The 23934-nt window shown below is 45.4% G+C and overlaps 1 protein-coding gene across 1 annotated transcript; it reads left to right on the top strand.

Moving 5' to 3' along the window:
• The first annotated feature begins 14098 nt into the window (after positions 1-14098).
• LOC117728068 (mRNA decay activator protein ZFP36) lies at positions 14099-18359 on the top strand. Its single transcript, XM_034528780.1, has 2 exons — positions 14099-14453; positions 15151-18359. Exons 1-2 carry the CDS (start codon positions 14400-14402, stop codon positions 16408-16410), a joined length of 1314 nt encoding a protein of 437 aa, XP_034384671.1. The 5' UTR covers positions 14099-14399; the 3' UTR covers positions 16411-18359.
• The last annotated feature ends 5575 nt before the right edge of the window (positions 18360-23934 follow it).

Genomic DNA, 23934 nt, shown 5'->3' with positions numbered 1-23934 from the left:
GCATTCTGGGACATGGATAGGAAAAATCAACAGATGGGGAACGCATCGAAGTCTGACCTGGACTCGCCAACGAACCATGTCAACAAACCACCAATCAGCGATGAGTGTTTAGGGATTCAGTGCTTTTGGTTCATGGAATCAACCAACTCCGTGACGTGAAGAAACCCTGAAATCACACGAACAGTAAGGTCTTCAGTTCAAACGAGCAATAAGAGACCACAAGTCAGTGGTCATGAAACTCAGAGCCACCATTAGCCAATCAGCATGATGTCCACAGGCACCATGTGTACTTTGAGCAAAATGTTGTTCCAAATGCAGACCATAGTAGAATGTCAGTACGCTACAATTGCAGTTTCAAGTGTTGTCACTTCTGAAAAACCAACATGTTTCTGTACAGGAACACACACACACACACACACACACACACACACACTGATACAGTCACCAGTAAACCACATGCAGAGTTCTGGCTGAACACTCTTAACTGATGGCAGCTGTGTTCGTTAACCCCTCGTCGCTCAAACATTACCACACAGCTAACCGCACGCACGCACACACACACACACTCGTGCATGCCTGCAGAGGAAGCCTTGTAACACCCGTTGTGTCTTGTTAACTGCTCAGATCGTCAATGCGAGGCAATGGATGCGGTCAGAGCTTCTCACTTGTTTATCAACACAACTACACACACACACACACACACACACACACTGCTCAATTAGTTCCACTGGTTCATGTCAATGGCAGACGCATGGCACAACACATTCACACAGGGCATAAAGACACAGTGTACAAGGTGGTGCATGTGTGTGTGTGTGTGTGTGTGTGTGTGTGCGTGCGTGCGTGTGTGTGTGTGTCTGTGTGTGTGGACCCGTGTGTTTGTTTTTATGTCTGACATTGAGATTTTGTAGGTGTACCAGACCACCCCGACTGAAACACACACACAAACACAGACACACACACCTCTGTCGACCCTGTTTCTCTTCCTGTCCTAATTATGTCACAGTGTGTTTGGTCTGCAGACCTGTCGACAGGAGACACGTGTAACTCTCTCACACACACACACACACATAAACACCCACATCAACACACACACTCACGCACACACACACATAAAGGCCTTGTTGCTTGTGTGTCGCTCTCTTTGCCTCTGTGTGTTAGTGTGAGGACGGGAGAGAATAGAGGAGTGGCTTTTGTGTGCGTGTGTGTGTGTGTGTGTGTGTGTGTGTGTATGTGTGTGTGTGTGTGTGTGTACAGTAAAGACGTTTTCATACCCATATTCCTATGTGCATTTTCTCAAAGGGGAACAGTTGCTGTATCGATTAAAACCAAATTCCTGCCTTCGCCGTGTCCTCATACAACATTCCATGGTATCTTACCTGAAGAGACTTCTCAATTTTTTCACACGTTTTCCTGTACAAAACGTCAGCAACACGTGTCAATTCCCGAAACTAAATCCACGTTATCACATCACCGGGGACGAGCAGCGGCCTTCTGGCTGGTTGTTGGATTCGTCCACCTCCACCTCCCGCCCATGTGAACATGTTGTCCGACTCCCTGCACAACCTGGTTTCACGAGTGTTAAACGTACTGATCATCAGGTGGTTCAGCCATCTAGGGGCTGCAGGTTAAATCCACCTCCACCCCCCTACCCCAGCAACCAACACCTGACTCCCTAGCCTCCCCAGCTTCTTCGTCCACCATCCTGTGACAATAAAATTTAAAAAACCCGGTGACACTGACTGGAGCCGTTGTAAAGTAATGGGGTCGGGGGAGGCCCCGGCGTGGAAAACAAGCCATGGAACAATAGCAGTGGAAAGGAGAACAGTTCAGCGGACTGTTGCATTAACTGTGTCGGTTTGTATTGTACGAAAAGAGGGCAGGAATTCCAAAGGGAATTATTGTTTGTTATGGTAATGACTCCGTTAGCTATGGCTGGATGGTCGCGTCCATAAACACGCAGATTTCTCAGGCATTTGGCTGATGATGGCTGTTAATGCTGCTGGCTATGTTTGGGTCTCTTAGTCTTCAGCGCAACAAGCTAGCGATGAAAATCAGGTCGGATACAACGGCTTTACTCTGTCGTGCAAGCTATTTTTATACAGAGTTCGCAGCTAGATGTCCCAGGAGACGGAATCGTATGTAATCCACGTATCCGTGAACCAGGATGCAAAAAACCCGGGAGGAAAAACAGGATTTGGTGGAGTAACTTTTCCATAAGGTACCATATGAACCATTGCATGAGGACACAGAACAAAACTCTCCTGTAAAATTGGGAGTCTGCGTTTTCTTTTAAAGTCATCATTTGGAAAGCTCTTTAAGCCCATAGCTTTGCACACCAGGTCTTTACTGTGGAGTTGGTCCAGGGAGATTCAGTCCATTTCATTCAGTTCAGAAAACAGCCTGTTTATGATGTCAATAACTCGGCAGCCAGACTCCATATCAGATATCGATTGAGTATATCAAATATAATATAATATATAGATATCGACTGGTGAGTCGGCGTCGTCCTGGAGCTCAGTGGACTTTTTTAAAGCCACATCAGACACTTGGAGGACACCATCACAGCAGCTGAATGGGACAATGAGGCTGTGTTGCACAATATAAAAGGGATGGGGACTTTTAACCCCTCTAACCTCATACTATACTGGTCCTCAGCCCACATTCCTGCAATGCCAGTGCGAGTTCTGCATAGTACGGAAAGGGGGTAAGAAAAAACGATGCTCATTCTGCTTTATGAATGTGTTTCTTGTAAAACAAGACAGCGCTGCTTTACGGAGAAAAGAAACGAGTTCGAAATACAGTAAAATGAAACTATCTTGGTGTCATTTGAATTTTCAACTACGAGGTCAAACCAGAACCATAATCTACATGTTCTGTCAAATTATAACACACACAATGTGCTTTATTAAGTTTAGCATGTAAATCCCTCTGTATCAAATCAGATTAAATGTACTTCATGGTTCTGAGAGGGGAAAGTCCGACGCCGGGGACTTCCGAGTCTGTTCCAGAGACAGCGGGCATTCACAAGATGTTCCGTCTGTAACTCAAACCAGAGTGACAGAAGCAACTGTTCATGTCTGTAACACAGGTGCATGTGTTCCACATGGTTTTTGTTCATTGACGCACAACTTATATCCGAATGTACACGGCTGTAGTTGGCGGTATTGCGACGCTGAAGCCATTGAAACCTTTCGCAACATGTTAATTGGTCTTCGTAGCGTTTACGGGAGCGCTGATGTTTCTTCACTCTATTAACAAAACCACTAATAAACCGTATATCCCTCCCCCCTGCTAGCTGTCCTGACTATGTGATGTCATTCAAAAACAAAATAGCGTTAATGACTGACAGCTAAGGGCAAAAAGTGTACACACACACACACACACACACACACACACACACAACGACTACCCCTGTTTAAATAACATAGCAGCAGCTGCTGAGGAGACTGGTCTCATTTAGTGCCATACAACAGCGCTTAAGACTCACACCCAGACCCGGTGTGTGCATGTGTGTGTGTGTGTGTGTGTTACTTCACACTGTATCAGCAGACTGGGGCTGTCTGAAGTGAACAAGGTCCAGTCTGTCTCTCGCACACACACACCTTAACAACCATCCACCAGTTGTGGCAGTTAACAGTTTGGCATTGAAGGTGTGTGTGTGTGTGTGTGTGTGTGTGTGTGTGTGTGTGTGTGTGTGTGTGTGTGTGTGTGTGTGTGCGCGTGTGTGCGCGTGTGTGCGCGTGTGTGTGTGTGTCGGACATTTGTCCACATAAGCATTTGCAATGAACATTTGAGTGTCCTCGCAGCATCCCCAGCATGCCATGCACAGTGTCACACACTTGTCCGCACATTAGCGGATGCCCTTAAAGCTGCGGGAGCTTTTGGCCGTGTGATTATTTTTAGAGACGTCTAGAGCGCTTCAGGGAGCGTCCACTTGTCAGCCCTCTCATTCTGACTTTGCTGTGGCAACCTTGTATTTGCAGCTGCATGTTTTACTCATATGACCAGATGTTCAATGGCAAACTAAAGGCCATCTTGCGATCTCGGGATCACACTGCATTCCCCTCTTCCTACACACACACACACACACACACACACGCACACAACCTCCCCTTGTTTCCGCCGCCCATGTTCGGCCCTTATTTTGATCACAACACACACCTGTAACGTTTCGTCCTGAGACGTGTCCGTTGGTGAGAGAAGTAAACGGCGAAGAACACCAAAGCTTCCTCCAACGGGATGTTGCCTCGATGACTCACACACACACACTTCCAACCATACCAGCATCTCTGTAGCTGCTGGTTGAGAAACAAGAAACAAGCCTTATCTTTCTCACTGGTGGTGAGCTTTCTATTTTCCCGCGTAATATTGGGAAGAGGCCGCGATAGCTTCATAAGAAACACATTGCTTTACACTTGCTTTCTTATTATGAATATGAATAAATATTATTATAAAGAGTGGTTGCCTTTGTAATTTGAAACTAGCGAAAATATCTAATCGTGTTTCACTGCCAACTATTCAAATAATAAACCATGTGCTGAACATGCTGTGAGTATGCAAAACACGGACAGCTTCAATGCGGAAACTAATCTTTTTATTATTGTCACCGGGTGAAAAGGATTCTGCAAATTCTCTGTTTTTAAGGCGATTTCCGAGCGACGTGATGAAATAGTGTATGGATTATGTTCCCAGGGACGTGATGAAAGGAAGTCTTTATTAACCAGATGCCCCGAGGGCTTGCTGGTCACTCTGCTGTTGCATCATAGTGAGCAGCTGGCACCAAGTGGCCAGTGTGTGTGTGTGTGTGTGTGTGTGTGTGTGGGTGTGGGTGGGTGTGTGAGACACGCTGCCAGATTCCAGGAAACAGGAAACTGACTGGCGGGAAAATTACAGCAGCAGGGGGGTCCATTCTTTTGTCGAAACATAATCCAGTGGACGCTCTTAACACTCTGCTCACCCACCACCCTCCTCCTCCCCTCAAACACTCTCTCACACACACACAGACACACACACACACACACACACACACACACACTTTCTTTGGACATTGTTCCAGGAAGCAGGACCGGCCGCTGTTTCCCTCCTCGAAAGTGAACTGAAGAGGGGAAGTCAGGGATTCCTTGTTGGTGGAGAGAGAGAGATCGTGTGTGTGCGTGTGTGTGTGCGTGTGTGTGTGCGTGTGTGTGTGTCTGTGTGTGCGTGTGTGTGTGTCTGTGTGTGTGTGTGTGTGTGCGTGTGTGTGTGCATGTGTGTGTGTGTGTGTGTATCTGTGTGTGTGTGCGTGCGTGTGTGTGTATGTGTGTGTCTGTGTATGTGTGCGTGTGTGTGTCTCTGTCTGTGTGTGTGTGTGTCTGTGTGTGTGTGTGTGTGCTTGCGTGCGTGGGTGCGTGTGTGTGTGTGTGTGTGTGTGTCTGTGTGTGTGTGCGTGTGTGTGTGTGTCTGTGTGTGTGTGTGTGTGTGTGTGTGTCTGTGTGTGTGTGTGTGCGTGCGTGCGTGCGTGCGTGCGTGCGTGGGTGTGTGCGTGTGTGTGTGTGTGTGTGTGTGTCTGTGTGTGTGTGCGTGTGTGTGTGTGTCTGTGTGTGTGTGTGTGTGTGTGTGTGTGTCTGTGTGTGTGTGTGTGTGTGTGTGTGTGTGTGTGTGTGCGTGCGTGCGTGCGTGCGTGCGTGCGTGCGTGCGTGCGTGCGTGCGTGCGTGCGTGTGTGTGTTACAGAGTGGGGGTTGGGTCCAGTTGGTCAATTGAAAGGGTTTAAGGAGCCATACGGCCTGGTGGAGGATCAGAGGGAGGGAAGGGGAGCGTGGCTGTAGACCTGGACCTGAATGGAGAAAGAGGCGGTCATGGTCGAAGAGAACCTTCATGTGTTGGGCTGCGATGGCAGGGGCTAACAATACCCTCGGAGGAGTAACAGTGTTCAGTTACACTGGATTTTAGAAAGGCCATATAAGATATCAATAGAAAATAATGTCACAGAATAATTTCTCAAACCGCTCCAATTATGTAATCTTCTCCACTGTTGATCCAGATGCTCAGTATTTTCCAAACCATAATATCGTCATCAATCACGTGGCTATGTCGGTCCGTCCATGGAGAGTGACCCCGATGTTTTTTCCATTTATAGTTTTTCCGTGTCCGAATCGAGCGTCTTAACTACAGAGGGTGGCGTATGCTGTGCAGATTGTTATTGACTTTGTGGCAAATCTCTGAGTTGTGATATTGGGCCCGAATAAAACAGAATTGACTTTTGCTCGCTAATTATGTCTGCAGTTCACAGCGAAGGCGTTTATATTTCCATGTGCCATTTGAACCAACAGGTTGGCTCGGACTCCGTAGTCCAACCTGTTGAGTTAAGTTTTTTTTTCTCGACTCTTACGAGCTTCTGTTGGTCTCAATCAAAATGTTGCACAAGCGCCTCACAGATCAGGGGACCTGGGAGCTGGATGAGCCTGTCGTTCTTTTTCGTGGGTGAAATAAAACCTGAGGGGAAGAAATACTATGAGAAGAGAGGAAGCTGGCTCGATGGGTGGAACGAGGCCAAAGAACCAAGTGAAATATCCTTCTTGTTTCGTGACGCCGTTGTTTGTGCGACCTCACCGGAGTCAGGTCCCCGCGCGGTGATTTATCCATCTCTGTATTACGGTCCCTAACTGCCCGTGGTCGGCTATGTGATCATTCCTCAACTGCAGTCACCATTAATCTCTATAACTTTTGCACTTTAATCGTCCGTTTAAAAATCTCTTATCGGGGCTGGCAATATTTCCTGCCACTTTAGAAGATGACCCGTAAATCAGCTGCTGTGTTCCTGGTGTGCTTTATTGGCATGTATACAGAATGCTGTTGGTGGCGGCAGAAAGAGCAAAACACTCACCGTCTCCCGGCACAGAATGAGCATCATGTATCAGCAGCGCATGATAGGGCCGCTCCTTTGCTCCTGATTTCACTTTGAAGGACGGCTTATGAGTCAGCCACTTGATCCCAAAAGAAAACGGTGTTATTATTATTATTATTATTATTATTAGTCATACATTTGTAAAACTCTCATCGGCAGTTAACAGCCACCCTAAACTCAGTTTCGCTGCAGGTAACAGCAACTGCACTTGTGCTTTGTGCTCCGTTCACCAGTTACTGCTGCCGCCATCAAATGGAACCGGTGGAAGAGGACTGCAGCGCACGAGAAACACGGTGGAGACCGAATGGAGCGACGGTGGAAAGTCGGTCACACTTGAGGTCCGTGTCCTTTCTCGGTATAGCCATGCGTAATTAAATGCCCCGTGGACCTTACAATAAGATTTAAGATTTACAATGATTTTACCAGTACTACCTGTGCCCGCCTGAGAGCAAAGGCGCATGCAACATGACTTGACGGGCTAGTCTCATCCAGCATCTTCAGCTGGACCTACGAAAACGAATGCGCCGCAATTCCTTAGGTATCGGCACGAAAATCTATGTTATGTACACAATCGTGAACGAGGAAGTTTCAAGACCGTAAAAGCCCACGCAGGGTGGGAGGGATGTGTGAGGTATCCAAAACAAGCAGCGATATTTCAGCCACAAGATCGCTTTTGATTTCCCGTGTGAGACGAAAAGTCAGTGTTGACGTTGAACTGCAATGCGCCCTGATGCATTCAATACCTCTCTCTCTCTCTCTCTCTCTCTCTCTCTCTCTCTCTCTCTCTCCCCTGCCATCTGACCGAGACAGAAATGCCAAGAACATAATCTCACGAAAAAAAAAAGGGGAAAAAAAGCAAAATGTCAGCATCTGTCACAAGTTGTGAGCTTGTCATTGCGTGAAGTGTTGAATGTCAGTCTAGAAAGGTTACAATCATTTACAGAGGCAGCATCCCAATTCCAACTTTATTGGAAGACAACAGAACATCTTTTTTTTGACAATTTGAACGCAGCTATATTTTTGTTGGTACGGTGTGACAGCAAAGTGTCCCGCTCACACACTGATAAGACATGAGGAAACAAGGCCGGTGGACATCCGATGGCTACGGCCCTCATTCATATCAATGCAGGGAGCAAAGTGGGAGCTAAGTACCGGCAGGACAAACAAACACCGCAGGTAGCCACAACGGGCCACTTGCCATGGAAATGACCTGAGAGAGCCGACGTCCATGACAATGGACAGGTGGGGAGGAGATGGCGATCAATGTGCTTTTATTCAGGAAGGGAAAAGCTTGTGTAGAACTGCGACGTTACATGTAAGCGGATGCACTCAAAGAGCAATTATAAAGAGTGCTTTTAATGAGCTCTTTCATGTTTAGTTATGCAGGCTGAATAGCCATAACAATAATGTGTCGCTTTTGAGTTTTACACCTGATGCATCTCGAAACCTCAGAAGACAAACAGGAGAGGGGTATCTGGCTTTCCAACAGCTGCAAAATGGTCACGTGCTGTACGCCGTGTCAAGTTATGTCAGACGCCCTCGGTTCCAGGCGTAAAAAGGCCCGTTCATAGGTCGTTCTGCTGCGTGCACCACTGGCGAGCTCAAGATGGGGCTTTGATGTCTATCTCGCAATTGAAGTCCCTCGTCTACCTGCACGCATGTCTTTTTTTCATTGTTCCGATTGTATGATTTGTGCTTCTGCTCTGTATGTTTTTAGTGTCAAACAATGAAGCACAGTTGAGTCTTTCGTCCTCGTTTCTGTCAACACTAGTATCCCATCATGTGTTTACTTATCGTGTGTTGTTTTGATTGATGACTTTTGTAATTTTATTTTTCTATTCTGTTGTTTTTTGTTGTTGAAAAATAGCCTCTTGGCAAACTCTGGCGCATTTACAGTGATGTTGTCATCAACGTGCACCGGCCCCACCAAAGTGAACCAATAAATACAAAATACACAATTCACACTCACAGACCTATAGTATCATCAAATGATCCCATTCGACCCGTCTGTTTCGGTGCGGCGTGGAGCTCAGGACGGGCTCATGTCCCTGATTAGGCCTCAGAGGGCAGTGGGATCCGATCCTGTGTGCTGGTATTGTCCATAATGCTCCACTGTGGTGTGTATGGGGACATATGGAGAAGCTTCTGGACAATGGAGCTCTTGTCCTGCTGGCCTCAACAAAGAGGCCAAGACAGGCTCAGACAGGGGGCCAACCACCACGCTGGGGTGTGTGCGTGTGTGTGAGAGAGAGAGAGAGAGAGAGAGAAAGAGAGAGAGCGAGAGAGAGAGAAAGAAGACAGAGAAGAGAGTCTTTTTGAGATTGTGTGTGTGTGTGTGTGTGTGTGTGTGTGTGTGTGTGTGTGTGTGTGTGTGTGTGTGTGTGTGTGTGTGTGCATGTAACAAAGCAGAGAGAAGTCTACAGTATATTTCATAGACATTTTATTTTCACAACTACTTAATAACTTAATAACTTCATAGCCTAAATAAGTTTAGCTTTACACTGACGACGTGTGTTTTGTCGTAGTTATTATCTTTTTCTAAATGATTTGGGGGAAATTGAACAAAGATGAATTTATCACAGCCACGTGGCTCATGTTCATATTTTGCATGATGTACTGCAGAGATAGCTTGGAGTTTGTTTCTTGGGTGACCCCCCCCCCCCCCCCCACCCCCACCCCCCCGCCCCTGGCTGGGCGAACCTTCAGTCAGCAGTTAGCTCAAATTAAAAGTGTTGTTCACTTCTGGCAGCTTGGGATTTCCTTTTGTTTTTGGTAAACACACAAAGCAACCAAAGTGTTCATGGACCACAAGCAAACACCGTGTCAGCAGTTTATGGCGTATGCTGGCCCTGCTGTTAGTTAGTAGTTGGCCATTTTATACCTAGCGGGTGGATGTATATTTAGATTGTATGGACCCAGTGTGGTGGAGAAATGCTTTGTTTCGGAGCATCTTGCACATTGCAGCCTTGAGGGAACCGGAATGCCTGCTATCTCCACCCTCGGGGTCCAACCTCCAAAAACAGAACCAAACCTTTTAACATCATCTGTGAGCCGTCTGTTTAATGTTTCTCTGCAGTAGTTTGTGTTTCTGTGTCAGCCGACAGCCTCTGTGAAGCGGGCTCCTCCCTCGTCTCCACCCAAAGCCCCGTTAACCGACACGCCGGGGGGGGGGTGGCATTTCCCAGCCAGAGTTAAAGTGAGCCACCAATAATGATGTGACAATGTAGACACGAGGAACGATGGTGTCGGTGGGACGTTCCGCTCATGCGGTGCCTCAGAGCTCTGTTACGGAGGCCGTCCTTTCACAGTCTACGGGGTGCTGCAGGAGGAATTCAAAGGAATTGGCCAAAAACAAAAAGCGTGGCTCATCGTGTTTATTTTGTGGAACCTGTTCAAAGAACATTCAGATGTATGTTCATATTTCACAGACGGACATGCAAAACTTATTTGACGGCCGACAAAAATTGGAAGTTGTTCTTGCTCATATTCGTCCTCTTGTTTACTTATTCTCTACTCAGACGTTACCTCATTTGAATAGATGCTTTTTTAAATGATACACTGTAGAAGCAGAGTGGCGTTTTTTTAGCACAACTTTGCCTGGCATCAGCTACACACTAATATTCCACTAATATTTATTGCATGTAAATGTGAATATTGTAGAATATTCATTTTATTTTGCCGTGTTAAGAGCTCAGTTAGAACTATGGCACCTACTAACACACACACACATCATACACATCATATGCACAAACACACACATACACACAAACACACATACACACATCATACACACAAACGCACGTACACACACATCATACACACAAACACACATACACACACATCATACACACACACATCACACAGCCACAGACAGTTATGTTGGTTATGTAAGCAGTTGCTCTGTCACTAGACCACAACAACTGAGAGAGAGAGAGAGCGAGAGAGGGAGAGAGAGAGAGGGGTAACTGATTAATTTCCATGATCGATCAGAAACAATATTTCAAATGCTAAATGTGTCTACTCTGACGGATGTAAATGACTTAAATAATATGAGGTGTGGTGAAAAAAGAAATGTGTTGACGAGGGTACGCGATAAAAAAAAGGGAAAGAGGTAGAAACAAGTACAGAAAAGGTAGAGAGACATAACGACAGTCCGCCTGTTACCAAACCAAGCGACCACAGGGAGGAAACCACACGGGATTACAGTTATTTAACCCCGAACACACCGCAGTAACGTATCAGTGAGGCGTTGTGATAAGAAATGTCTGTTGCGTGTTTTACAGTTTGCCTCTGCAGCCTCTTTTTTTTTTTATGAACCGTCAATCAGTTTGCGGAGCCACAAACAATCCAGACATCAAACTGTTGATTTACTAAAGGTCAACTGTCGCCATACGGAGGCACAATGCACAGCACCAACAAGTGACCAGCAGTGCTGTTTGAAATGCACCGTTGACCCCACTGTAGAACGCGTCAAGGGTACAATACACAACCAGATCAAAGTGTCAGCCTTAGCTGGAACCTGATGTCAACAAACAAGCTAATGACTCCCAACTCTCTGGACGGGGCAATTATTGAGCGGAGAATACACTTCCTGGTTTATTTTGAATTTCTAATGATTTGAGTCAAATTTGTTTGAAATTGTACAAAATGTTCTTTACATACATACAGTTTGAAAAAGATGGTTGTTTAGGTTACAATATTTACGGAAGTGGCGTTACTTAAATTAACGTTGACTTGTGGTCTCGCGCAGGACACGAACGGAGGCCTCCTGGGTGAAAAGTTTGTTGTTCTGGGGTGAGAGTGCATTACTTTTCGTACGCCACAACTCTGACATGCTTGACATGGGTATACTTGAGAGGCCGGTAATAGAGATGAAGCGATTGGGAGAGCGCAGCAGATTTATATTTTTCACAAATATTGTTAATGAAAAATGTCGAAACAGATGACACCTTTGAGTTGTTGTGGCTGGCTTTTGTGGCTGGGAGCACAATCCTGCACCCGAGTTGGAACTCTCACGTCGACACCATTCAAACCAGTTTGGTCCCACGAGTTAACTGTGGAACGGTCGACACTTCTCCACCCTGCTAGCTTTTGAACCATCCTCGCTGACCTCCATTTGCATTTGAACACAACAACAAGCTTGGAAACGGCGAGCCGTGACGATGAAAAACGTCACCGCTTGAGGGAGTGGATGGATCACCGCTGACCCGCATGTCAGAACTTGTTCTTTTGTCATATACACAGGAGGCCATGAATGTGGAATATGAAGCGTGACATTTTAATTTGTATGAGTCGTGAAAGGTGTCGCAAATCTTCTCGTGTTAGTAAAGAGAATACTATCATTTTTACTTTTTCCACTGTAAAATATATTAACATTGTCAGAATGTTGGAAGTATAAACAACATTAGAAAGAAGTAAATATTGAGTTATGTTTACAAAAAAAAGGTAAAAAGATGTAGTTTAAAAACAGCAAACAGCAACAAAAGACTTATTTATTCATTATATTTAGTTATATTGCATTGAGGGTCAGCATGCTAGCTCATGTAGACAACAACAATACATTTTTCACACACAATACATAATCACTTTGTCATTGTATACGTTGTACCTCTAAGGCATCTCTGACTCTGAGAAATGTTCCAGAACTAAAGCTCTCCTCACAAAGCTGGGTGGGGTACGCCTCAGTCTCACACATTCACACTCCGTTTACACCTGTGGGCATTTTGGAGGAAACAGTGGGAGAGAACTGGTGTGATACAGAAGACAAACTCCACAAGAATAAAGAGTTCAAAGTGGATTCTGATTCAAAGGGTTTGAGATATTTGTAAAAGACGACGTCCCATTTGAGAAGTCGTATTTCTTGTCCCAGATTGCGTGTTGTTAAAGTAGTACTGGACTTCCATGTGTTGGAATTCAACTTTTCCATCGCGTAGCGATGAACAGCATAGCGTGAACGGAATATTTCAACTTTGCAGAAACCTTCAGTTAAACTACATTTGGTGGGTTTCCTGCATTGTGATTTCTTAGGGGGGGAGACACTAAAGGTGAATCAGGTAAACTGTTTATCAAATAGATACAACCATGAAACTTCCGTTGGATAAAGTCAGGTTCCAAACTCTTGTTTCATTTTGTTGACATATTAGAGTACAATACATGTTGTATAAATCAGGCTATGAATGATATCTGAACAAACCCCTCTGTAAAAACCTGGAGAATACGGAGGAATACAAGTTGAACGTTTGGTGGATGTAAAAGCTGCTGAAGTGGAGATTTCTGGCTCAGAGTCCGAGAAAAACTCTCAGACTCTCAGCCATTAAAGATATGTATTGTAAAACTACAATATGGTTACAAAAAATTATAATGATATATCGCCATGAAACTTCCTGTGCATTACTTACATTAAGACAATTACTTTTTTGTCTTTGAAGTTTTCTAAAATGTTTAAATATGCATATGATGCATTATCTTATGTAGCATAAATAGTAGTGAAATAAACACTGCAATGTGTATTTTGGATGTTTTCTTTCCATTAGTCTCAAAGGAGACAAGATATAGACACAAAATAGGACGAAATCTCAGAATTCACCAGTGCGTGAAACAATGTTTTGCTTTTAGTGTCTTGCCTTGAAGTATTGTTGTCAGGAGCCCATATGACGAAATATCATTTTGTTCATATCAACTGTGTTGCACAATTCCTCGACCATATAGCGTATTTACTCCCTCACTTAATCAGGGTTCATGAAAACATCTGGAGGAATAACCCTGACATGTAAATAAGAGTTGTGACTTTTGTTTTACGTCAAATAACCTTTTAATCAATTTGCTGTATGTTTTAAACTCCACTAATGACGTTAAATGTGTTTCGGTATGTGCAACACTCGTCATTATCTCCTTATCTGTATCGATCCCAAACAAAGTGAGGGGGGTGGTAAAAAATACAAAAATAAAAGAAGAAGAATGCATCTTGAAGGATTTGGTAATGAATGGGTAGAAAAGTGCCTTCATTCAACTCCCATCTCTTCTTTCTGTGCCCACCCTGCCCCCCAGCACACCATTACAATGCAGGACCCCCTCCCCCCAGCACAGACACATTAACACACACTCCCTGCCCTGCCCCCTGAGGAACACAGGCGGGGGGGGGGGGGGGGGGGGGGGGGGGGGGGGGGGGGGGGGGGGGGGGTATGGGGGGTTTCCCCAACTATTTAAGCGGATTCCAACAGATGGCCGAGGAACTTTCCTCCGAGGGGGTCACGTTGCTCTCTCTCTCTCTTTCTCTCTCCCTCTCTCCTTCTCAACGGACCTGACTACTCCTTCATTTCTCTCTCCTTTCCCTTCCCCATAAAGCCAAAACCTCTTTAAACTCCTGGGACAAGCAGTCTCTCAACCGTCAGAGGGCCAAACTTAGATCTCCTTTTCTTTTTTGCCTTCTCCGCTCCCCAAAGACCAGAAACTTTTTAGTCCTCCACTGTGGGACCAGACCTCCTTCACTCGGCGAGGACAGCGGAGAGAACCATGCCCTCCGACTTTCTCACGCCTTTCCTGGAACTGGACGAGGAGTTCTTCAAGGTGAGAGCACAATTTCAACCTTTTATACAGAACTGCCAACACCCGATTTCTCTCAATTCAGGCAATGCTAGAGTACAGAACTGCCACTGTTCCTTCATGTGGGGAAAATATAACAAAGTGCATGAAATAAGACATAATTAACTTCTTTTTTTAATGTAACCTAGGCCTCATTAATAATGCATTAATTCCTTTAATTGTTTTCAGTCAGTAAATGTATTTTTTTTATTCTTCAGATTCAGGGCGTGAACATTATTGTAGACATCACAAGAAAACAAGTTGAATTCTTGGTTTTGTTTCTTGTGGTTTCACCAAGTTTGAAACCACAAGAAAATGTACTTAGTTTCGCGTATTTATGTTTTTTTGGGTTAAAAAAATAGCACGTGGTTTTCTTTTATTATCTGTATAGAACAAACACAAACATATTAGCTGCAACTATAAGAAGATTCTTATAGTTGGGTTTTTGTCTTTTTGTATCCTATTTTGAAATCCAGTTATGCCCAGATTCAACAAGTTTATCTCTTTAAAACGTTCCACTGAAAATGAACCTGTTGATGAGGCCTAATTTACTGCCTTACACATTAAAACAGTCGGGTTGCTTTAGAAATCTCCTTTCAGCTCGACTTGGCCCCGCCAGTCTCGCTCCAGCGCTCCAGGAATGCAGAAAGCTCACGTCCATTCTTCTCCTTTTGTGTGACAGAATTTCCGTGGCCTGGAGGCGACAGATGGCTCGTCAACCGGCTCGCAGCCGCAACCGCAGCAGCACAGTCAGAGAGTCTTGGGCTTCCAGCGTCGCCATTCTCTGTGCCCCGTGACACTCCCCAACTCCAAGTTCAACAACAACAATAACAATAATAACAACAACAACAACAACAACAACAGCGGCAGCAGCTCTGAGGTGACTAACGCAGCAGACGGCTGGGGGCTCAACGTGGCCTCCAGCCAGGGGTGGAGCGGGGAGAGTCAGCTTCCCCGCTCCACGCTCAGCCACATCCCCTTCAGGGTCGACCGCTCGGTCAGCATGATCGAGGGCAGCGGCATGGGAGGCAGAGAGGACCAGATGGCTACCTTGTCCCCGAAACTGGTGCTGCCACCACCGGGCTTCTCCCTCAGCAACGCCTCCCTCTCCTCCATCGGCTCCCCCTCGGCTTCCAGACCGCTGGCCCCTTCGCCTCACATCTCCACGCGGTACAAGACCGAACTCTGCCGCACCTTCGAGGAGAGCGGGACCTGCAAGTACGGCGCCAAGTGCCAGTTCGCCCACGGCATGGACGAGATGAGAGGCCTCAGCCGGCACCCCAAGTACAAGACGGAGCCGTGCCGCACTTTCCACACGATAGGCTTCTGCCCCTACGGGGCCCGCTGCCACTTCATCCACAACGCTGACGAGATCCTCGACGGCAACGGCGGCGCACCTCCCCAGAAGCAGAAGATGAGGCCTCCACTGCTGCGCCACAGCTTCAGCTTCGCAGGGTTCTCCTCCTCTCCACAGAGTTTCCAACCAGTTGAGGAGTTGCAGCCTTCCTCCCTCTTCTTCGCCCGGGCCTCTTCCGTCTCCCCTCCTCCTTCCTCAGCGGGGAGCCCGGAACTCCTCTCCCCTCTCTTCCCAAAACCGGGGAACCTGAAGCATTGCCCCTACCCTTTCTCCGGAATCCCCGACCTGGATGCCGGCGATTCGGCTCTGCGATTCTACGCCGTGAACGATTCCGTCGGCACCAGGTGTCCCACCTCCGTTTTCGCCTCCAAAAACCCGAACCTCGCTTACCACCTCCCCCAGCAGCTGCCGGCCTCCTTGAACGGCCTGGCCGGCCTCCAGCGCTGCTCGTCGGCGGACTCCCTCTCTGAGGAAGGCTACACCTCCTCCTGCTCCCTCAGCTCTTCCTCCAGCGGCACAGAGTCGCCGAGCTTCGAGGGCCGACGCCTGCCCATCTTCAGCCGGCTGTCTGTCACAGACGAGTAGTTTTACTGTAGGGCTGGATTTACAGTAGGACCGGGGGGGAGAAACAGTCTAATTGTTTAAGTTGATGTGACGAGGATCTGACGTTGGGTTTTGTGTCCGATCCAGAAACAAGTTCAGATACAAGCCACAAAGGGTTAAAACATTAGGTATTCAGCTCCTCCTTTAAGCTAGCCTGGTAAACGTACCTAACTTTGTGCATATTGCATTCCTCATCCAAGCAGTTGTAGCGCTGCTCAGTGTTTGTCCAGTTTTAGCTGACTTTTTTTTTCCTTTCTTTTTTGTTTGATGCTTATTTTTATAAAGCTGTTCTTTTATGCCGTTCTTACTGCTGTATACTGTTGTATACCCATTTTTAGAGGATACTTCGCATAGCTCGGCATTGTGCTATTCCTACTGGGTGGGTAGGTTCTGTGTGAGAACTTGTCCTGTTCCCTGATTTTAAGGTGAATGCTGTTTGCCCTATGTATGACTGGTGTGCTATCCACTTGTTTTTTTTATCCTTAGCAATGTGTTTTTTTAACAGATCATATTTTTACTCCTTACAGTTTGTAGTGACGCCAGCCTGCAGCACTTCTCCAGTCATATTAGGGCTCTAGCTGTATGCTGTCACTGATTGACTCATGGCTTGGTTGTATGGCCGTGGCCACGTGATTGTATTTGTCAGCCATTTTTACTGCTTGGCAAGGATTCAGCTTAACTGCCTTATAGCAAACAAAAAGTGTAGGCGACCCACTGACTCTCTAGTTACCAAAGTTGATGTTAGAGTTCCCCCTAACCTACTAGTACTGTTAATGCCTAGCTTAGTTTAGCTTAGCTTAGCATAGCCTTTAACCATGACAGGCAAAACAGTGTTATGATTACAGTTGTTATAGCTTAACACTTTCATAGACTTATTTATTGCTTTTTTGTATAATTCGTTCAGTTTTATTTGTGGTTGTGTTTATGCATTGTTTTAGTTTTTTTATAATACCAGGGAAATTATGCTTTACTTATGCATTCATGATGTCCATCTGCTTGGTTTTTACGCTATCCAGTAGCTTTAAGAAGGCTCGCGGGGAGGAGAGGGAAAAGGAGGAAGAGTATTATTATTTTGGCATTCTATATGTGCGTATGTTGCCTTATTGGCTATTAGGCCTGGCAGAAATCAGGACTCGCTGAGTTCTCACACCAAAAGCAGCTCCATGACGTTGGTCCTCTGCTCGGTGTGAGCGCCCAGCGAGTCGCCTCTCCTCTCCGTGAAGCCTCACACCTCTGACTGTAATAACCTGCTGTTGTCTGCATACAAAGCAAAGTGGTGGCCTCAGTGTGAGCATGCGGCGGTCCATAAAGACATGTATTGGTGGGCAGCTAAACACAGCTATCAAAAGAAATGTCAATGTTGGAAAGATTCCATCTTCCAAACATACATGTTTGATTTATTAGGACTGCTGTCAATCCCTGTGCGCTATCTTCTCAGTAACAGGTGACCATTTGTTTATAGTTGTTGTTGTTTTTTCTATCTATCAGAGTTGCCTTGATGACAATGTGTTTGTAGGTCGACCTCTGTTGCACGCTAGCTAGCTAGCTAACGCTCCAAGCGGCAGGTGAAATCAAGCGAGTTCAAATGAAACCAGGCAAGATCGGCATTGCTTGTTTTTTGTCGTGAAGTCAACTCAACCTGCCCCGAAGGAGTCCGGAAACGCTTCTCGTTCGCTCTAGCTATTTGTTAGCTTGACCCGGCAGCAAGCCGTTTTTTTTGTAACTTTTGTTAACTTAAAGCCTTATTTATTTTTTTGTTTTTCGAAGCAAAACCTATATTGTGGTGATCGATATGTTGACTTTGTTGTTGTTTTTTTACATAATTTAAATGCATTTATTGTTTACATTCCATGGGTTATGTTGATATCCTAGCTCTTTATCTTAATATATTTGTCCCCTTTTATTTCAAAATAAAAGTCTTTGAAACGTGACTGCCCGGCTGTCTTGTATCATTTTTTGTATCATTTTGTTGTATAGTGCACAGGAAGTCTGAAGTTATTTGTTATTTGTTTTCAGATATTTTCCTATAAATGAGGTCATTCTTATCTTGAGTAAAAAAGCTGAATACAACTTCAGCAAAATAGCATGCAACACAACTATACAAAGGAATGAAATCCAACACTGACAGTCAGCTCACACTGAGTGTTCGTCTTCAGTTGTATCCTCACATCTCCTTAACAAAACACATTAGTCCCCCTCTGCTCACTCTCATCTCTGCAGTAAAGTGTTCCTCTGCTCTTACATTTCCATTTAGTTTTCTTTAACATCGTGTCGCATGACTCTGAGGGAAATGATCAGAAGCCTGACTCAGCAGTGCAGTTAGAGGCAGTTATGCTCTCTGTGGAGAAAACTACTGTGGACCAAATCTCTCCGCAGAACATCGAGGAATATCCAGAATTTGAGAGGATGCAGGAAATCGGAGGTGTATGTTTTAGAATTAATTCTTAGCACTGACTGATTTTAGTGGAAGCTTAATTTGTCTTCCGGCTTGCTCAGTTCGCTCTTCTTCTCCTCTCTAAGTCTGAACTGCGCTAAATGGCTTAAATTGACAGTATTTCTTTGTTCTTTCTGTCAAAAATGAATAAAAGATCAATGTAAGTGACAGGAGTCATACTCCTTGTGAGTGCATCTTTGTGGTTAACATGATGGAGTAACACAAGTGTTGCTTTCCGGCGGAGCGTTCCCACGAGCATCACTCTAAATTGCTGCCACTGCTTCGAGGGCCTTTTACGATCATCTGTGTCTCATTGACGCACAAAAGGGACAAAGATTAATTCTTTCTCTTACTCGCGTTCAGGGAATCTCCCAGCCCTCCCCTCTGTGTGTGTGTGTGTGTGTGTGTGTGTGTGTGTGTGTGTGTGTGTGTGTGTGTGTGTGTGTGTTTTGTTGCAACTCGTCTGAACAGACCAATTTAGAGTGAGTGACACTGAGGAGAATGTTTGGGCAACAGATGCTCGAACAAAGACTTCCCAGCATACAATGGGGCACAGAGATACTTGTGACTGATTTCCATCTATTCACACAAAGTGGAGCAGAAGTTGACGTCCTCCCCCGTGTGAGTGTGTGTGTGTGCGTGTGTATGTGTGTGTAGAAACCTCCATTTTTATGTAGCTGTTGGAGGTGGAGCTAATTTTATATACCGGTACTGTTGCGGTTCATATATGAGGTTTTATGACAAGTTTTCCTACAACACAAGCGTGCACCGCACAATCCCCCACGGGGTTTCGGCAATTAAGTATTTGGGTTAGGTTTAGGAAAAGATTATGGTTTGGGTTAAAATAACTTGTGGTCCTGCACCATTACGGGGATTACGCACAAATTATAATGCATTACTTTTAGGAGAACTTAATTCAGACTGGAACCTGCTGTCACTCCTAAATCCCCTGGCAGTATTTAAGATACAGGAATAACACACAACAACTAAGTCATTGTAATTATTATTCATCTCATACGGGTAACGGTTGTTTGTGTTTCCATTTAATGTGATGTGAAAAACTGTTTATGTTCATGCATGTGTGTGTGCATTATGTCTCAAGGCAAGGGGGGCCCTGTGTGTGTGTGTGCGTGTGTGTGTGTGTGTGTGTGTGTGTGTGTGTGTGTGTGTGTGTGTGTGTGTGTGTGTGTGTGTGTGTGTGTGTGTGTGTGTGCGTGCGTGTGTGTGTGTGTTGGCATTCAGCTGTGGGCAGGCTGAGGATTTCCCTCTAGTGAATGGATAACAGTAGAGTGAGGCAGGAGCAGACTCCCACAACCCCCATGGCTACTTACCATTCAATACCCCTGTTTGTGTGTATGTTGGTGTGTGTTTTTGTGGGTGTGCATGGATGTGTGTGTGTGTCTGTAAGACCTTAAAAAGGCCAAGGGCCATCCCTGTGCAGCCCCTCGACCCCTCCCTCCCCTCCTGGTCATGCGGGCCCCTTTGTGATTCCCTGCTTTCCCTTTTCAGTCGAACATCTGTATGCTAATGCCGCTCAATGGGAATGGACTGGAATCATCCTGGGAGAGAGGGTGAGGGGCGGCTTCCCTCTGTGTGTGTGTGTGTGTGTGTGTGTGTGTGTGTGTGTGTGTGTGCGTGTGCGTGTGTGTGTGTGTGTGGATAAGGATGGGTGAATGAAATGATTTGGAAGAGTTCCGCGGCAGGAAGGGGTTTGTGTCGGGGCTTCGAGAGAGGGGAGTGAAAAAAAGAAAAAGAATGACTGATTAATGGGTGGCTCAGGAGGGAACTGATGAGTTTGAGGGGAAGTTTAAAGGAGACGTGTATAGATGTGTGTGTGTGTGTGTGTGTGTGTGTGTGTGTGTGTGTGTAGGGGTCTCTGAAATGAATTGCAAATGTCCTCAAAACCCCCTAAAATTAAACAGCAGAGTCGTGTTGATATGTCCTCTGTCTTACGAGAAGTAAATATTGTTTATTTGCTACATCTACAATAAATTTGTAGCAATAACAATTTTTAGTCACAGATGTTGAAATAACTACATGATCTTTCTGGAGAGCTTCTGTTGTCCACATTAAAATCTTCTGAGGCTCAAGACACAATTGTGTACATTTGGAAATTAAGCTAATCTTTGTCGTATATTTGACTGTTATTTTTCATATTTTTTTCTGCATACTTTACACTGTATTGAGTGTTGGTCACCTGTAACGCTTCTGTAATAGTTCTTCGGGATTCATCTTCTGGGGACCACGAATGTCACTTCCTGATTCTAAAGGGTTTTGAGATAAGTTTGTAAAAGTGTTGTAAAGAACTAAAAGAAAAATAATAAAAGAAAAAGACACCACGGAAGCATTATCAATTATGTTGGTGCAAATATTGTTTGTCCCCTCAAGTTAATTCCATCTATGTAGATTATATATTCTTCACCATATGCTCATGCAATGCTGCATTTGCACAAATGCCTCGTGCTCAGCAACTCCTTTTTTGAAGCTTGTAGAGCTAAAGACGTGCTGGAGGGGGGAGGGGCCGGTTGTGACATCAAATCCTCTGAAGTTCCAGGTGCTGTGGGGAACACACACATGTGTGTGTGTCCTCTCCATTGAAGTCACAGTGCAGACGCTGCTTCATCAACCACGTAGTCCACACAGTCGTCCCTCAGTCTCCATCTGCGCCTCCTCTCTACCTCCTTCTGTTACATGGATTGGAGTTCCATTCATACATTGTCATATTCATGTAATGTGTTTATGTAACTTTGTAAATGCTGTTCATTCTGTACACATGACATCTATTGCTTCTGTCCATCCGGGGAGAGCGATCCTCCTCTGTTGCTCTCCTGAAGGTTTCTTCCCTTTTTTCCCTGTCAACGGTTATTTTTGGGGAGTTTTTCCTGATTCGATGTGAGGTCAAAGGTCAGGGATGTCGTATGTGTACAGATTGTAAAGCCCTCTGAGGCAAATTTGTGATATTGGGCTATACAAAATAAACTGAATTGAATTGAATTGAATCCAGGGGTCCATCCTCCATGTGTTCCCGTTTACTGACGCTTTGTGTTTCTCATGTACTGCGGCCTTTTTTATCGTGCCGATTGCGGTCCTTTGCCACGGCCCGTCCGGTCGTTCTTTCCGGTCTGCGTTGGGGGCCACTTCCAGTCCCACTGGGAGCCTCCTGCAGCAGAGGAGCAGGAAAGTAACACCGCCGCCTCTGAGAATCACTTTGTGTCACGGCACATTTCACGGGAACACGGTGCACGCTCGCGCGTGGCACTCGAACAGACTTGACATCTGGAGAAGAGGCCGTTTTCACGGTGAGCATCAACACTGTGGCAGCACCAGTTCGAGAGTCACCGTAAATGAATTGCCAAGTACCAAAAGCAACATGGAAACACTCCTGCACAGTGTCCTTTCTGCATATAAATATGTTTGAAAAATAAAAAGTAAAAAGTAACTTGATTAGTGTGATTTAATCAGGTAGGTATCTTCCCAAATGTTTAGTTGGACCAAAACTCCCTGTTTGTGTTTCCTTGTCAGGCGGAGGGACAGAAGGGGGTCCTTTCACACTGACAAGACTACATTTGGAGGAGGCCCACTTTGATTGGTCAGAGACTGCTGAAGCCTCACGTGAGCTTCAGATACACTTCCGCCCATCACTTCAAGTGGAAGCACAGTTATAATCTGTAATATACGCTGTGTTATAACTGTCAAGTGCCATAAACTCTCCCGGGCAGCAGAAGAAGAAACACAGACACCCAGTGGCCTCAGCGCCTACTGCTACGCTCGTCATTTAAGTCCTTTCAGCAAGCCGTCTACTAACCAGAGGTAATGAGCTGTCAGAGGATCTCGCCCGTTACGCGCTGGGGTCCAATCAGAACAAAGACTTTGCTCAAAGCCCATTCAAATGAATCATCGTGTAGTACCTTGTGCAACAACGTCAAAGTCACGTTTCCATACAACAAAACACTTTGGATAATTCCAGTTGTAGCATGTTACTCAAAGTCTGAAATGACCGATTGGCAATGAACATATAAATGTTACAGGTGGTCACTTGAACGCGAGTCATACTTTAGTTTTTCTTCATAGTGACAGAGCTTCTCTCTGTACATTTATTGATTATCTGAGCACGAATGACAATTGAGGAGAGTAAAAGACCCTGGGGCAAGAAGAGAGGTAGAGGCATGATGCCATCTAGTGGAAGCTTTAGGGACGTACACTCTCCCTTTGTGTGTGTGTGCTTTTTCTCGGACGCTATGTTGTGTTGTTCTGATGGTTGCTGGAAGTTGACCTGGCAGACCTTTTTTAATGTATTATTGTATTCTGTTTTGCAGACACATTTGTGTTGATCTTATGCCGTCTAACTTTTCTGTAAAACATCAGCATAACATTTTTTTCTTATGCTGTCTTACTTGTTCCCCCTTTTCCGGAGGTTGGGCACATTTGGACCCTAAAGCTTCCCAGCACAGCTCCATGACAGCGGGACACAAGTATAGTGGGACAGGGGAAATGATGTTTAATGGTCAGGTGGGTTCCCACAGTGGGATAATTTGACGCTGTAGAATAACTCAGCCAATATGGCCATATAAAGGAACATTGACAGGGGCCCGGAAATTCTCCTTCCAATGAGCTGCTCGGGTTGGAAAACCTGTTCAACCAGAGCACGGGTGAATCTAAACCCTTCTCTCTTAAGGACATTGTCAATGATGGACCTGGTCCAGAGGAGGAGGTGGTTCAGACCTCCCTGCACATTTTAACTTATTTATATGGCCACTTTTCAAGAGGAGGATGCCTGCAGTCCAAACCCCCTTCCTGGCTTTGAATGGTTGGGAAAGTTCTGTTCTGCTCTGGTGGACATTATCCTGGCAGAGGACACGCTGACTCTTTCCAGTGAGCAGAGGAACAAGGTCCTTGAAGCCTGGAATGCAGTGGAGGAGCATGTGTTTGTTGATTAAAAACTGATGCATCTCAAAATGTAAAAATGTCATCATCAGGTGATGATACTGAACTGGTTACTGCAAACCAGGCTCTAGAAGGTCAGTGAGATACACAATTAATAGACTTCAAACCTTTTAATGTAGAATATAATA

Source organism: Cyclopterus lumpus, chromosome 25, assembly GCF_009769545.1.
Source record: "Cyclopterus lumpus isolate fCycLum1 chromosome 25, fCycLum1.pri, whole genome shotgun sequence".
Taxonomy (NCBI): Eukaryota; Metazoa; Chordata; class Actinopteri; order Perciformes; family Cyclopteridae; genus Cyclopterus; species Cyclopterus lumpus.
This window is presented reverse-complemented; position numbering and strand designations above follow the sequence as displayed.

What these genes read in the sequence shown, in the direction of transcription:
- LOC117728068 (XM_034528780.1), top strand. Translation starts at nt 14,400, where the DNA reads ATGCCCTCCGACTTTCTCACGCCTTTCCTGGAACTGGACGAGGAGTTC. An exon ending in TGGACGAGGAGTTCTTCAAG is followed by an intron (nt 14,454 to 15,150) that starts GTGAGAGCACAA and finishes TTTGTGTGACAG; the next exon opens with AATTTCCGTGGCCTGGAGGC.